Source organism: Drosophila nasuta, chromosome 3 (assembly GCF_023558535.2).
Source record: "Drosophila nasuta strain 15112-1781.00 chromosome 3, ASM2355853v1, whole genome shotgun sequence".
Lineage (NCBI taxonomy): Eukaryota > Metazoa > Arthropoda > Insecta > Diptera > Drosophilidae > Drosophila > Drosophila nasuta.
The window spans coordinates 9,803,245-9,820,168 of NC_083457.1; the positions used below are offsets into that span (position 1 = coordinate 9,803,245).

General features: G+C 37.7%; 2 protein-coding genes across 2 annotated transcripts in view; both read left to right on the forward strand.

Moving 5' to 3' along the window:
• Positions 1 to 16,924, forward strand: part of LOC132790993 (uncharacterized) — a 91,368-nt gene that overhangs the window by 15,736 nt on the left and 58,708 nt on the right. The window lies entirely within an intron of this gene.
• LOC132792032 (succinate dehydrogenase [ubiquinone] flavoprotein subunit, mitochondrial) lies at positions 1,148 to 3,340 on the forward strand. Its single transcript, XM_060801233.1, has one exon. It carries the CDS (start codon positions 1,227 to 1,229, stop codon positions 3,171 to 3,173), a length of 1,947 nt encoding a protein of 648 aa, XP_060657216.1. The 5' UTR covers positions 1,148 to 1,226; the 3' UTR covers positions 3,174 to 3,340.

The following is a 16,924-nucleotide window of genomic DNA, read 5'->3' on the forward strand; positions in this document are numbered from 1 at the left end:
TTGCATGTTGCTTGTGCCCTCGTCTGGCCGGGCTAAAAAGCGGTGTAATTCGTGTTTTCGTTTCGCTTAAGTATGTTTACTCTCTGCTCGACATGGGCATGGCCTGAACGCCGACTACGACTACAAGACTACGACTACTACGAGTTTGCTACACTCTTCGCGTACATAGATATTTTGCCACCCCGCCGCAGCAGCCCCTCATCGATGACGGTTCGCTGTTTGCCCTCACAATCAACTGTTTGCAACCGACGCCGTTGTTTTTGGTGTTGTTGTTGCTGTTGTTATTGCTGTTGTTATTGCTGTTACTGTTGCCGTCGCTTCGTCTTTGTGTTCGCGTCGATTGCCGCTGGGAGGATTTTTCGTGGAAATATGTAGCTTTTAGTTAGTCCAATGGTAAAGAGTTCGACTGCCACGCCACTGCGATGGTAACTAATATTAGAAATGGTGTTACTTCACAAACAACAGCTGAAACAACAAGGTGATCTCAGCTCATCGGGGTCGAGAGTTTTTCAACTGGAGTCGGAGAAATGCAGACAACTTAACCATAACTTAAATATGATAAAAAAAGATTACAAGAATTAAACTGCGACTTAAGCGTTTTACGGAATATAAATTTAACGTATCAACATAAAACAAATTTATCGATTTAATTAAAACTTAAAAATAAAATAATTAATTTGATACTATATTTTTAAAACTCATTTTCTGTACTTATTTTAGTAAGTTATTTCATAACAACTTTTAATTCATATTTTTTTTTAAAGCAAACAAATAAGTAAATCCGTTAATTCGCAATGAATCAAACAACATAGAAGAATTTATTACTGACTTTAAAGTAACTCAAAATAAAATGATAAATTTAAAAATGAAATGCCAGATAAAACTCTATAAACTTAACACTAATAATAGTTGAAATTAAAGTTATGTTGACATTTTCGTACTTACTTTATGATAATTGTATAACTTTTTGAACCAAATAAGTCAAACTGAAGAAAATTGATTGCTGTTAAAATTCTAATGAAAATTCAGGCTATTAATTTATATATTTATTTATTATTATTTAAGTTAATAAATTCACAATTTTCTGTTGACATATTAATAAAAATAATCGTGTAATCTAGTTGCTTTGAGTCGTTTGTCGAAAGTATTATAACTTGTTTTGACACCACTAGAAATACGTAAAATAAAACACATAAATAAAGATATTGAAATATAATTCACACACAATGCATCTCTTAAAAATGCTACCAATATGTCGAAACACATTCTTTGGCAGCGTGCAGCGTTCCACACGCTTGTTGCACTCATCTCGGGTTTCGCATTCCAAATCCGATTACGAGATGTGCGACCACAAGTTTGATGCGATTGTGATTGGAGCTGGTGGCGCTGGAATGCGAGCTGGCTTCGAGTTGGCTCGCAAAGGCTTCAAGACTGCGATGCTCTCAAAACTCTTCCCCACACGCTCGCACACGGTGGCCGCCCAAGGGGGCGTGAATGCAGCGTTGTCGAACATGAACAAGGATGACTGGAAATATCATTTCTATGACACCGTCAAGGGCAGCGACTGGCTGGGCGATCAGAATGCCATTCACTACATGTGTCGCGAGGCCGAAGAGGCTGTCTACGAACTGGATCAGTACGGAATGCCCTTCTCACGCACTAAGGATGGCAAGATCTATCAGCGACCATTCGGCGGGCAGACCTTGGACTATGGCAAGGGAGGCGTGGCTGCACGCTCTTGTGCGGTGGCCGATCGCACTGGCCATGCGCTCATCCACACGCTGTATGGACAGACTTTGAAATATGGTGAACTGTGTAATTACTTTGTGGATTACTTTGTGCTCGATTTGATCATGGCGGATGGCGCCTGCGTGGGCTGCTTGGCCTGGAACATGGATGAGGGCACGTTTCATCGCTTCATTGCCAAGAACACGATTGTCGCAGCCGGCGGCTGTGGTCGCGTTTACTTCTCCACAACCGCCGGCCACACTTGCACTGGTGATGGCAATGCTTGGGTCTCGCGAGCCAAGCTTCCGCTGATGGACATGGAGTTTGTGCAGTTCCATCCGACGGGCATTTATGGCGCAGGTTGTCTTATCACTGAGGGCGTGCGTGGCGAGGGCGGATTCTTTATCAACTCGAAGGGCGAACGCTTTATGGAACGCTATGCACCTAAGGCCAAGGATCTGGCTTCGCGTGACGTTGTTGCTCGTGCCATGACCATGGAAGTGCTGGCCGGCAATGGCTGTGGTCCTTTGAAGGATCATGTCCACCTGCAGCTACATCACATTGATCCATACATTATACGCGAACGTTTACCTGGCATTGTGCAGACTGCCAAAATATTTGCCAAGGTGGATGTGACTAAGGATCCGGTGCCAGTGTTGCCCACTGTGCACTATAATATGGGAGGTGTGGCCACCGATTTCATGGGTCGTGTGGTCACCGTGGACGAGGAGAGCGAATCGCACATCGTCGAGGGTCTTTACTCCTGTGGCGAGACTTCTTGTGCTTCGGTGCACGGCGCTAATCGTCTGGGCGCCAATTCTCTGCTCGATCTGATCATTTTTGGTCGCTCCTGCGCCTTGGACATTGCCGAGAACAGTTGCCCGGGCGACACGCCACCCGATGTGCCCGAGAGTGCGACGGAGGAGACAATGGATAACTTCAAAAAGTTGCGCAGTGCCGACGGCTGTATTCCAACTGCAAAGCTTCGGGATCAACTCCAGCGTGCGATGACCACACATGCGGCTGTGTTCCGAGAGGGCGCATTACTCAAAGAGGGACTCGAGAAGATTCAAGATCTGTACAGGCAATTTAAGGACATCAAAGTGCATGACAGAACTTTAGTGTGGAACACGGATCTCGTCGAGACATTGGAGCTGCAAAATATGCTCATCAATGCGGTGCACATTATTACCGCAATGGAGAATCGCAAAGAGTCGCGCGGCTCTCATGCCCGAGAGGATTTCAAGACGCGTCTGGATGAGTTCGATTACAGCGCACCTCTGAAGGGACAAAAGAAGAAACCATTTGAGGAGCATTGGCGTAAGCATACCATGACCTTTTTGGAGGGGGATGAGGGTTGTGCCACCATCAGATATCGCGCTGTTATTGACGAGACATTGGACGACTCTGTAGCACCTATTCCTCCAGCTCCGCGCACCTACTAAGACGACAGCAGAGCTTGTGTTTTAAATTGAATTTAATTTGTCGACGCCACCCTATTAATAAAGATTGTTGTGAAAAATAATATTCAAGTCGAGATAGGCAAATTACTACGCTGAGGTTTTCCTCACGTTCTACACATTAGAATACAAATCTTGAGCTTGACAACTCTTCGATCTTAACATACATACATAAAAACTCTTAAAACAAGAATTCTAGAATGAAACAAAAAAATAGATTTTAAATTAACAGTTTCCCATTAAAAATTTTATTTTTAAATAAAAATCTTGGTTCAGGAATTTTGATTCTAAAATTTTTTTTTATTTAATATTAAAAAGTTAATAATAGTTATTTTACTATATTTACTTTTTTACTATTAGGTAGAAGGGTATTTTAGCTTTGTGCCGCCATGGTATATTTCGAAAGTATCATCGATATCCAAATATGGACTTCGGTATATTTTAGTATTTTGTGGTATATTATTTAGTATGTTTTAATAACAATACCGCACTGTCTTGCTTTTATTCAAAATGGGTAAAAGATATCTCACAGTCGAGTACTATTAATATTCTGACTCCAGTTATTTTATGAAATACAATTCTAATTGTTAGTACATCTAATATAATTTCTATATAGAGTATTCTTGACAAGATATTAAATTTAAGACTTTCACTAATGCTACAAGCTTCAACAAGTCAGGTTCTTATAAGAATTATGCAGCTTTATTCATATATTTTACGTAAGTTTTTAGTACTGACTTTATATTATATATTTTGTAATTTTATTACTAAGCTACTTGCCGAACATCTTAGTTTAGAGCACGTTCGTCATACTTGCACCAAATATTTCCCCCTGGCTCAGATTATGGATTACATTTGCGTCTGTTGGGCAGACGGAATAAAATAGAATAAGGGCACTTGCCATGACCAGTTCTAATGGCCACAATAAATTATATTCATTTAGGATCGTTTAACATATACCAGAGTAGGACAGCAAAAAAAACAGCAACAACAGCAGAGAGCCTGTTAAAGAAATAATTTATGGCTGTTGAAAACTTAACATGTTCATTTGGCCACATGTGTGTGGGCTTTGTTAAGGATTAAATGTGTGGGTGTTTTTGGTGTTGTTGCGTATCTGTTTGTTTGTCTGCCAATCTATGCGAATGTGCGTTTGTCTGTGTGCGTGTGTGCATACACTACACAACAAATGAAAAACCAACAACAACAAGAAGCTACATAAATACTTTTGCCCACAAACACAACAAGGGCAATATGATACCACCCCAACAATTTGCCCCATCCATAGCTTAACATCAAGTCCAAGCCGAAACTATTTACTGTGTATGTATCTACCACATAGTAACACACATACAGATGTACGTACATTGTGTGCGGTATCTGCTGCGGGGTATGTGCGAAAGATGCTTTCACAATTGTTGCTACTGCTGCTGACGGCAACGGCAACGGCGACGGCACAAAAATTACAGTTGCACACACATTTGCCTGTGTTAAATTGTCTCACAACCAATACAAAGTGACCTTTTTCATTTATTTTTATGATTCCTCCCATGCCATGTGCGGCACCTTTAAGCTCCCGATTCCTCCCCCCTACCTTCCGCCCTTGCTCCATAAAAAGTGGCCATCAAATGTGGGCACCGCAACACAAAAAAAAGAAGAGAAAAGAAAAGAATGAAACTAGCAAAAATTCGTTGGTTAGTTCCTGGCAAACATGGAAATGCGTTAACCCTGAATGCCTTTTGCTGGCATTTCGATTTTTTTCCTCACTTCGAAATGAATTGAAGCTGAGAACTCTAGAATTTATAAAGAAAAATATTTGCAAGTTGTTACAACTAATGATTTTTAAGACAAGAATTCGAATTTTGCTTACGCAAGAATTTTTTTATTGAAATTGATTTGCTACAATTTATTATCTATGAATTTCTTAAGCTCAAGCAACCTGCATATTTGTAGCTTGAACGTTCGCTATTTGGAAAACTTAATTATTGTTCTATGTATGAATTTGGCATATTGAAGAATACATATATTATTATATTAAATAGAGTGGTTTAACATTTTGCAGAAGATTTTTAAAAAGTAGTTACTGTGCTGTATATACATTTCCATTTTTTTCTAATTTATAAATTATAATTCTTATTTCCAATTCCTAATAATTTCTTATTCAAGTTGTGCTTACCCAAGAATTGTTTATTGAAATTGATTTGCTACAATTTATTATCTCTCCCTTTCTCATGCTTTATCGCTTTTCCGGGTTTCATTTTTGTTGTTGTAAATTTTGCAACCTTTGCATCGAGCGCCATTTGGCTCCTTGCCATCTGCTTTGCCCAAATCAAGGTTGATTTTGAAACGCCCACAGTTGGAAACTTTAACTTTATTTTGTGTGGTGCTTGCAGGGAAATTTTTGTACAAACTATTTCAGTTATGTGAAACTGCAAATCATTTTGGATTTGGTTTGTTTGTTTTATTTAGTTTTACAGTTGTTTTCGGCTTTGTTTTGTGGCTCTACCTGCTATTCGCATACCCTGTACACCGCAATCCAATGACTCCCTTGTTGCTAAACTTTTACCGAAAAAGTTTTCCATTCATGAAAAATTATGAGATGACGGCAGATTGAGCTGAATACATATATTAATATGCGGAGCGAAATTCATTTAAATTGCTAACGATTTAAGGCTCTTTCTTGATTTAATTAGCATGAATTGCTTGAATTCAATTTGTAGTACAGAATGTTACAAAATGAAAACACTCTTTGAAGAACTTGTAGTTGTTAATTGAAAACTTACATACAAAGTGTGAAACTCATGTTGAATATTCGATTGAAAATGCTCGAAAAATGTGCACAAATGGAATTATATATTTGAATTTCAGCGAACGGTGTGTGGCGAATTTAATCCAATCAAGAAATAATTTTCAACATTGTAACGCAGAATGCTGGTGCATTTTAGATTGTGAAAATAATATTCCTAAATTTGACATTCAAATTGCGTTTGGATAAAACATTTGCTTAAGTTTTTTTGGCCAGAAAGTTATGAAATTTCTGACTTCCCCTTCTTCATTGTTATGCACTTTCTACACACTTTGGTCAGCTGGTGCTAAATGGAGGACAGCAACTTAGAAATGCATTGCGTTTACTCTTCTTCGTGCTTTCCCTTTCTTTCTCTCGGCGGTATCTATCTCCACAGCAGAGGTCTTCTCTCTACAGTCAAATGAGTTTTGCATAAACAAACACTCGGGAATATTGTTACCGTGTCTCCCTTCCCCTTTCAAGCGAGAGAGAAGCCAGAAGTGTTTTTGTTGAGGTGCGGTACATGAAGCACTTTATCTGCATGTCGTTTTTGCTACGTGAGACAAGCAAATGCCTCGACCATGTCAGATAGCCAGAAAAACAGTTAGGAATCAGTCCGATGGCCAGGATGGAAATGCATAATCAAGGCCAAACAATGCAAACTGCAAATATTATCTCTGTCGATAAGTTTCTTTAATGGTCTCTGGACAACTTTGTTTCGATTATAGCCAGTTTAAGAGATGCTTACAGTAGAAGTAGAAGTACTCAATTCTATTTGGCTGTAAGAGTTTATATTTATTTTTTTGCTTCTCCACTTTTGGGAAGATTGGAACTTTTCTTGCACTCTTTCAGCATTTCAGCATTGCCGAGTGTTTTGCTTGTGCAAATTAAAACACGCTCAGTTTTAAAGAGCACGTTTTCATTCATCATTTTATTATGAAATTCTACACTTTTGTCTGTACCGTTCTCTGCTTGCCGTTCACTGTTTTTCCCCATTCTGTGCAGGCCAACGTGACGCATGAGTAATGCAGCTGGTGTTGTCCAATATGAACATTCAGTGCCTGGCTGCAGATGCTAGCTGCTAGTTCGCCAGTCACCACTTTCCATGCCCTGGACTGCAATGCATTTCCATTAATGACTTGGCCGAGTCTCTCTCCGAGTTTTTGGCTCGTTGTTTTCATTGTTGCATTGTTTTTGTTGTTCGCAACGAGCAAAGATGAGCATGGAAAATATCAAACAATAACAGCAGTAATAGCACAAGCGCCAGCAACAGCAGCAGCAAACGAAAATTCTCTAGCAATTTCGTTTGGTTTTTCCTCTCCTCCACTTTATCCTCCCCACCTGCCTGCCCCTGTCTGCCTCCTTGCTCCTGGTAAAAGGAGTTCGACTGCGCCATCCGTTGCCCAGAACTTACTTAGTTTATTTCACATTTGTATTCATTTGTTTTGAGTTTTATTTACCCAGCACAAAAGCAACGGCAACGCCAACAACAACCACAACAACAACCACAGCAACAATAATAACTACAACAGCAATGTTTTCAAATATGTACGTACGTTTAATTTCGCAGAAAACTGCAGGGGAATATTCTACGTGGTATACGAAATGCGTGGCATTCCTTTAGAGTCTTGTGGCAGGTTATTGCCACATATTTGTGCGAATGCTTTTTCTTTTTTGTTGCGGAAATTAAATCATTAGCTTGAAGATATATACATGCTTTTGGGCAAAATATGCAACAATCGTTTACGTTTTGATTGTTATTCATATTATCTTTAATAATGAGAAAATAGTAATTATTTCTTTGAGCTAGAAATTTTATTTCATTTTAATTTAATTTTAATTTGATTGCAACTTGCAAAACATGATTATATTTCAACGATGAGTTTGTTAGTCTTCAGGTTATAAATGTTTTTTATATTAAATTTGCTTAAAGAATTATAGTTCCCATTAGAGTTAAAATTTCATAAGTTTTATGAAATTAAGTCATTGCCAATTAATCAATTCTAATTTCTTGTTTCCCAAACTAAGTTGACCAGAAATAATCTAATTGATTTATTTAGCTCACCCAAACTTCTGGTAACTACATTGAAATCTATTTGTTGACGTGTTTAGAATTCCAAATCCATCAATCGGTAATTGAAAATAACATGAGATATTCCTTGTGTGCAGTCTCTATTTGAATTTTCATTTGAAATTGGTAACTCGTTGCGAGTAAAGTGTCGCTAATTGATGCATCACTGTGATACTTTGACAGTGACAGAGTCACTCGCTTTTTTGACGTATGCAAACTGGCGAGAGCAGGATAAGTTACCGCGCGATATGTGTCCAAAGGATGAGTGGGATGGCACTGTAACTGGTCGAAACCACACAAAAAATAAAGGCAACAGCAGCGACAACGTCAACAAAGAGAGAAGACGCGAACTAAGAGTGAGAGAGAGAGGGAGTGGAATACTGAGTTTGTTAACGCCGGAGTTGGAACTGAAGCGACAACATCCGATTGCTTCAGGCGGTGGACAGCGCCGCGTGAAATTCGCGAGTGAGGCGAGACGGGACGGGTCGGAACGGAACGGGGGGAAATGCTAAATGGGAAGACCGGAACGTAGGACAAGTACGGGAAAATACTCACTTTGAGCGGGCTCCGCACTTTTTTGTGACATTTTTGCAAAAGGTTTTTGCATTCGTGCAACTTTTTGCGGTATTTGTGGTTGCTGGCACGCAAAAGGAAAAAGGAATGCGAATAGGAATGAGAATGGGGAGTAAGAAAACTGAAAATGGGAGGAACTAAGTGCAAAAGGAGGCGTGTAAGTAAAAACGCCTTTAAGTTTGCGTGCACGTTAATTTTGTTTGCGCTGGCGAAAAGTGTGAAAATTTGAAGCTTTGGCGCGTTCTCATTTCAACAGTCCCAAGAATCCAACGAACTGTTGAGGTTGCCCTCCTGCCTGGCGGAGGGCAGCAGCTGGCCAGTGAGTGAGTCGAGAGTCCACTGTGCGTGTGCATGATAGTCGAACAAAGAGAGGAGCGTGAGGAGGAGGAATGCAGAATGAGTATGAAAATGAGATGGAGGGAAGATGAGGGAAAAAAGTTTTATTCAACGCGCTAAAAAGTATGCAAATTATTAGCAAAGTTAGACGCATTTTTCACGAGCTGGCTGCTATTCACTTTCCCACCCGTTTGCTTCATTTTGACAATTTTCATTTTTACTCACAATAAATTCAGACTAACCATTTGCTATGCCTGCTGCTGCTGCTTGCTGCTGCTGGGAAATAACAAATGGCGCGTTAAAGCAACTAGAATGGGTCAGTCGTGTAAAGTTGGCAGGGGAAACTGCGTTTATTTATGTTTTCAAAGAGAGCGAGCGAGCGAAAGACTTTAAAGTGATTTCCAAGGCGAAAGCAGAAAGGTCAGGCAACATCGGCATCCCCTCATCTTCCTCACACATTGCGACAATTTAACGCCCTGCACTTGACATTTGGTATTTGCTCAGATCCAGGTCCTTGTTGGGAAACCTGCCTACCTCTGTCTGCCTTCTTGCCTTCGCCAGTGTGTGTGTGTGTGCCCCATGTCAAGAGTTTTCCCCTTTTCGTATCCCCTACCACATGTATGTATGTGTCGTTTGTTTGAGAATTTGCACTGTGTGTGTCCTTTGTTTTGCTCACAATTTGTCGAGCTTCTCCTCGTCTTCGCCTTCGTCCCCATGCTCGACTTTGTTTGGGTCCTCGACTTCCATTCCGGTCTTATTCCGGCATGTCGCTTGCCCCTTGCGGAAATTATTATTTTGTTTAATGATTTGTGCTCATTCTCGTAATTGAGGCCGAAACAAAACGGCAGCAGAAAGAGGCAAAAGGGTGACTCGTTCTTGACCCACAATCATTTCCATTCCATGGCAAACTATCGAAACAAAAACAAAAACGAAAACGAAAACTTTCCAGGCACTTTTCTTCGCCATTTCCTTGTCTGCCCAACGAAGGGTAAAAAGCAAAAATATTACAACGAAAAAAAAAAGAAAAAACAAACTGCTGGATGCCCAAGTATTTATAAATTTTTCAACTGTCACTCGTGTAGAAAAAGTTCATTGTGTATCGACGTGGCTCTGTGCACAGCTGCTCATCATCCCATCCCAATGTCAAATATTAAATTAATATAGAAAAGACTCGCAAGCATGCTGACAATTTTGCGCATGAACTCAAATTAAGGATGAAATTATTTTCAGCAAAATATTTTCACTCTCTCCTCCTAGAGTATCAAAAATATTTGTGCAAAGCTAATTTGGCCTTCAGATTTTATGGCCGTTCTCTCTATACTTTTACGCAGTTGTTTTGGGATAATTATTGTCATGTCTATTTCAGATATCATTTGATACGACAACAAAAAGAAGTGTTATTTTACGTACTGATCGCATTACCGTTAATTTGCTAAATGAATTCAAATTATGCTGAAGTTAAATGCCACTGCAATCAGGAGCGGCCATGAAACATATCGAGTATGTCGACAATTTCCACGTATTGCCATTTTTGCTGCCGTTTGCCATACACAAAGTGGCACATTTATCGGCAACGCATGCATTAACTGAATACCCAATAGGCCGCGTAATTCAATTAAAATTTAATGCAGCCATAAACATAGTCGATATGGGGCGTCAAATTGATTCATTGATGCTTGTTTCACCGACTCTTTCCCAACCAATAACCTTCGACCACTTTGGCAGCACTCGGAACTGTAAAATAAAAATGAAAACAAAACATGAAATTCAATTTTAATTCTCCTTTTGCATAATTATAGGTGCTACTAGAGCATGCGTTGAAATCCCATTTATCACTCTCGTTTTAAATGCATAAAATTCTGTTGTGTGTAATATTTCAGCTCTGAACAACATGTGATACAAAAAATAATAATAATAATAATTGCAGAAAATTAAATGCGTGGCTTCAATTATAAAACGCAACGGATGAGCAGGTAGCAAGAGCTTGTGTGAAACAATTTAAAATTGATTGAAATTCAGGCTTTATTTGAGGGAATTATATAAAGTAAAGTTCTTACTTAACATGCAGAGCTTAATAGTTCGTGCCTTTTGATACAGATTCAGCATTGAAATTGATATTTGGAGCTGGGACTATCTAGCGGATGCGGTTAAATTAATTCAATTTCTGCTTAGACTCAAAGAAGAGACACCAGAGAGAAATGCCCAACTATTTCTGCTTCTCTGCGCTATCAGAATAAATATCCGTGTCCAAAAGCAAACTCAGACCCTTCGGCCCAGAGAGTGCCCCATGTTTATCCGCTTAGGTAAATACAAGCAGCCAGCAAACTACTACGCAGCAAAAGCAAAACAGCACGGAACAGAACAGAACCAAATGAAGCAGAAGAACTTCACGTGCCGCAATACAAATTGAAAATCAATGCCATGAAAACACCAGGCTCTGCTCTGCTCTGCTCTTCTGCTGAGGACAGAACGCGCGATGGTTTAGGTCCGTTTAACCCATCTATTCGTATATATCGATGCCATAAATCGATGTGCTGTGCTCAGCGGTGAGTGGTTTCAGCGTAAATTCAATTGGACAGCACTTTCGGCTATTGGCCAATTCTCTCAAATTGATCAGGAATTGTTTGTTTTTCGATTAAGAAAATAAAGTGCAACTCAATTGATTGATGTACAAACGATTATATGCTATTATTGTGATTAGTTGAATCGTAGGCTGTTGACAAAAGATAAAATTTGTAATTCAATAAACTATTCATTATATATTTATAAGATTATAATCTTAAAATAATCTCCAAGAAACTTTTATATTTAATTTCTTTGCCATTTATTTGATGTCTTGCCACTGATTCAAAACAAATAAATTTGCACAAAGTCATTCATTGATATTATGATTGTTTTGTGTAGGTGTTGACAAAAGGTAAAATTTTAAATTTATTTGAAAAGGTATACAAAAAATTACTAAATAATCTCAAAGAAAATTTCATATTTTATATTTTTTCTTTATGATTGATTTCTAGTTTTCTTCTTCTAAAATATCTACTGATTAAACTTAATAATTTTTCACTTGTCAATGCCATTATTAATGCTATTTGTTGATTTATTTTTGGTCAACAATGGCTCAAGTTTACAATTGAATTACTATTTAGTAAGAAATTATAAATTACTTAATGACAATTTGACGTTTAATTACTTTTATTAATCATTTGTTGTTTTCTTTAACAATGTTATCTTCAAATTCTTGCAGTTTTCAATGTGATTCATTAACATTTGTATTATTTGCTTGATGACAAATGATTAATTTTGAAATGTAATCAGAAACTAGTTTATTATTATTTAAATACCTCAAAGGCAATTGTTTTGCCAATTATATTTAATTGCCAATTATTAAGAATTGCAACTGAATAAACTAAAAAGTCTGGCACTTATCAATGTCCTTCATTTGTATAAGCTTTAATTTTCAGAGCGAACTTGAAATGAATTCTTTCATACAAGAATATTGATCAGACTCTAACCCAGAAGCAGGCAAAGCTAAAAAACTAGTTCTTACGTAAGCCCCATCATATTACGTATACGTAATGTGTGGCATATCATTTACAACTGATTTGTGCTGGCACTGAGCTATAAAACCTATAAATGTAATATTCCACCACATATCTGTAACGAGCTACAAACTTTGCTTCTTAGCTTCCTGTCTCCACATTCTAAGCGGATTGATACGTACTTGGCCCCGGGCGTGTCACGCTGGTCTTTATTCTACTTTTAGCATAATATGTTTGTTGCAAGGTTTCTTGCTTGCTGCGCACTGTGTGTGTGCGACAATGTGTGTGCAATGTGTTTTTTGTTTGCTTAATTCAGCTTTCGCTCAGTGAATGTTGCATAAATTTGCAAGCAGTTTGCAAGTCAGCAGCACCTGGAAACTGTTTTCAAACCAGCGCGCTGTGAACCTAGCACGACACCTGAAGCTGAACTTGAGTACTTGCAACTCACGCCAAAGTTCTTCATAACATCACCATCATCATTTCAGTTTCGCGGCGAACAACAGCATCATTTATTGTACCTATCAGCAGGAGCGACTGTGACAACGGCATGTTGTAAGCTGCGCCAAAAATCAATTGCTTCATTTTGTTTGATTTCAATTTTATAACTAGAGAAAAAGCAAAGCAGTTATTAAATGTGAAACTTAAACAATAAATTTCATTTTTTGCTGCTCAATAAATCTTTGCTAGCATAAACAAACTATGTTTTCTATCTCTTTATCCTTATTGATTTATTTTGTATACCATCAAAGTAGAAATACAGTTGGTAAATTTAATCGCACTTGAGACTTTAAACACAACTTTTTAGCTATTTCTCAACAATTTTAATATTGTTTAATTTCTCAATTTAAATCTATTTGAATCGAACATAAGCAATGCACTTGCTAAATTAAAAACTATGAATTTCATTCTTTTCTGCTCAATAAATCTTTTACTTTCTTGCTAATCAATTGAATTGATCACCAAAAAATATTTTTCATTTATTGAAATTGATAGAACTTGTATACTACTAAAAAGTTGCAATAGAATTGTTCAATTTAAATCAATTTTAAACATGGCCTTGATCTATTGTATTTCTAAACAATTCAAAAATATTTTTTTTTCAGTTCTCAATTGAAGTATATTTGAATATAGAAACCAAAGAAGCAATGCAGTTGACTCAATTCACTATGGATTTCTTCCATTTCGGTTAAATAATATTCTGACTTTAAAATTTATTTTAATATTAAATATGTTTTATTTGAGTCACCCTGCGACCTCGTTTAATCGTATGTAAATTATTGAAAAGCTGTCAACTTGCTACACGTTGGGTTTTCAGTAAAACCTTTTTATATTTGTGACTTTTTCTTTCTGCCTGCCACGTTTTATAAATGCGAAATCATGGGGCGCACAACACACACAATTCTCGAATTTATTTCGAAAATTTGATTTGAAATTCAATTGCGGTTTCTCTCGTACCCCGTAGCACTCGGTTTTTGCTTGCCGAAGGTTGCATTTGAGTCCGTGTTTATAGTTTTGCGGTTGACAGACTTGTAGCATGTTTATAGAAAGCAAACAACTGCTGCCAGAAGGGTAAATCAACAACTTACTTAAATATAAATAAATGCAAATAAAAATACAAGTGCGGGCGTTCGCATTTGGATTGTGGATTATAGATGTCCTTGATTTATATTTATATTTCTATTTCAATTTCACTCAACGCACTTGCTCGAGTGAAATGATTTATTAATACTAAATTATCTTTTGCTTACAGTTTTACTAAACTGAATTAAAGCATTCGGCTGACACAAACATTTAGTGCGACGACTTGGCATTTGAATTTAGCAAACTCACAAATACGACGAGTAGAATACCAACAACAAAAGCAAGTCAGAGCAGAACAGAGGGAAAACAGAGCAAGGCAAAAGTGAGCAAATTGATGTGAAAATGCAAGTGATTTGATTTTCATGCCCGGGCTAATGGCCAACTGCTTGTCTAAAGACTGACCGGAGGGCAGGCCCCGGAGAGCAGAAGCGAGCGAAGGTCCTGTTGTTATACTCGTCCTTGATGTTGATTTGCTAAATTATTGATTCGTTTGATTAATCGTCTGACTGAGTAGGAGTCGCTTAAGCTCTCTCAGCTTGGCACAGCTTCTTCTCGCTTTTGTGTCTTTGCAATTTTACTCACACTTAGGCGAATGAAACTTTAATGAGGATGATTTGGCACCCGAGGCACAACTTCATGTCTCATCCTGTCTTAGTATAGTTCAACTCGGGCTATTATCTGCACAATTGACTATTAAATGCATTTTTATTTTCGAGTCTTAAAAGTGCATGCAAGTCCATTAGCTTTGTCAGCTATTTTAAACGCTTACATGAGCCAGAAGTCGATTATCCCATAGCACTCTTCAGGCTCATGAACATGAAATGAGATTCAGAATAAAAAGTCGAAATGAAGCACATGACAGACCGAATGAAAGATTACAAAAAGATGCTGAGGAAGTGTGCACAAAAAAGCCGAGCCAAAAATAAAAAAACAGTAGCAATTTGTTGCCAAAGACAAAATAGGACATTTCGTAACAATGGCCATGTCCTGGCCATAAGAATCTTTACTGACTTACCAAAAAGTTGTCTGCAGCACGCTCTGACACATAGGATACATGATAAAAAAAAGAAGCATGGCCAGTGGGCAAGAGGAAAAACCTAGCATAGATTTCCATACCCATTGAATTTGTGAAGCCAAATTAAAGTTGAAGCTTTTGCTTCACTTCTCTAGATTCAAGACTCGACTCATCATTGTCGTCATTATGTTCTTATGCGACAAGAAGAGAAAATTATTTGAGAGACATTTTAAATGGATTCCCAAAAAATAAAAGTAAAAGAAGAGAAGCCACTTAGCACACTTGGTTAGCTTTGGGCCAAAAATCATGGGAAATGGCACCAAATGTTCGTTCGTCATATTAAAGCGATTAAGTAGGAAATTCTCAACTGGAGCCCAACTAAGAATAGATTTTATTCTCATATAATATTGGCAGTAATTTTTCTCCCTCATGTCGCTTGTTAAATGTTTTACGAGTGCAAATCAATGGCAAAAGCAATCACTTAATGATTATGGAAATCCAAAATCATTTCACTAAACACTGTTTTATTGCTAACCAAATTTTGCGCAATCAGTACTAATAAATTTTTGGGGTAAATGTATTTTGCTTTTATGCAAGCATCAGAATTGAATTAAACTAAAATAATTATTATGCTTACATCATGCTATGGAAATAAACAATTATCCTTTTATGTGCCAAAAACAAATCAAATGCAATCAATTAGTGTAAATTAATAATAAATAAACGGCAATCATTATGCATTATTTTGGGGTGCGGTTTCAAATGAAATATGACTTTTTGCTACTATGTGGCGAAAATGTGCGCAAAAAATTGAACACAACACATTAAATGCAAATAAACATTAGCCCGAAGCTCTTCTTATGCCCTTGCTGATGGAAAGCAACATTTACCTAATGCCCAGGAACATTAATCAAAATCATAAATGGTGTATGGTAAATAGCGAAAACGCCCCCCAAAAAACGTTTGCTCCGCTCGCCGCTTTCAGGACATCCGGTTAGGTGCGGAAGGCAAAGGCATTAAATGGAAACGTCGTTAACGGAAGTGTGGGCATATACTATATGCAAAGCAAAGAAAGAAAAAATCAGAGTCAATGTTCAATTTTTATTGCCTTAAATCGAGTTGAATCGAATTCTTAATGTACTCTACTGAGTCGGAGTGGGAAGCACGGTTGACATACATAAGGTTTTTTATACCCGCCACCAATAGGGTGGAAAGGTATATTAACTTTGTGCTTGCATTAAATGTATGTAACAGGCATAAGGAGGCATATCCGACAATATAAAGTATATATATTCTTGACCAGCGTCAACAGCCGAAACAAGCGTAGTTTTGCAGATAGAATTTCTGTACAAATTAATAACAATTATATTTGTGATTCCTGAGATTGATTAATTGCGATCGTATAATAATTGTATTTGGTATTTAGGAAATATTTCTATATGACAAATTACGCCTACTGCATGGGGTCTACGATTATTTGTCTGAGAATTCGGTATAATTTGCACTCTATGGTCTATTTTGAACAGTACTATGTTCCACATATAGCATTTAGTATATTCATAGTATTTTTTTGGTATGTTAATTTGACATATTTTAAACTGAATACCGCGCTGTTTTGATTTTATTTACAATGTGTAGCGGGTATCTCGCAGTCGAGCTCACTCGACTGTAGCTTTCTTACTAGATTTTTTCCTTTTTTGGTTAGCATACAATGATATCTTATGTGGCTTTTGCTGTGCACATCCACGGATGATTAGGCATGCCTACACAATCGTCCTTACATTAAGTATAGGGACACATAGTATAGGACTCTTTGCAGCGAAGGTAAGTGGGACAATT

What these genes read in the sequence shown, in the direction of transcription:
- LOC132792032 (XM_060801233.1), top strand. Translation starts at nt 1,227, where the DNA reads ATGCATCTCTTAAAAATGCTACCAATATGTCGAAACACATTCTTTGGC.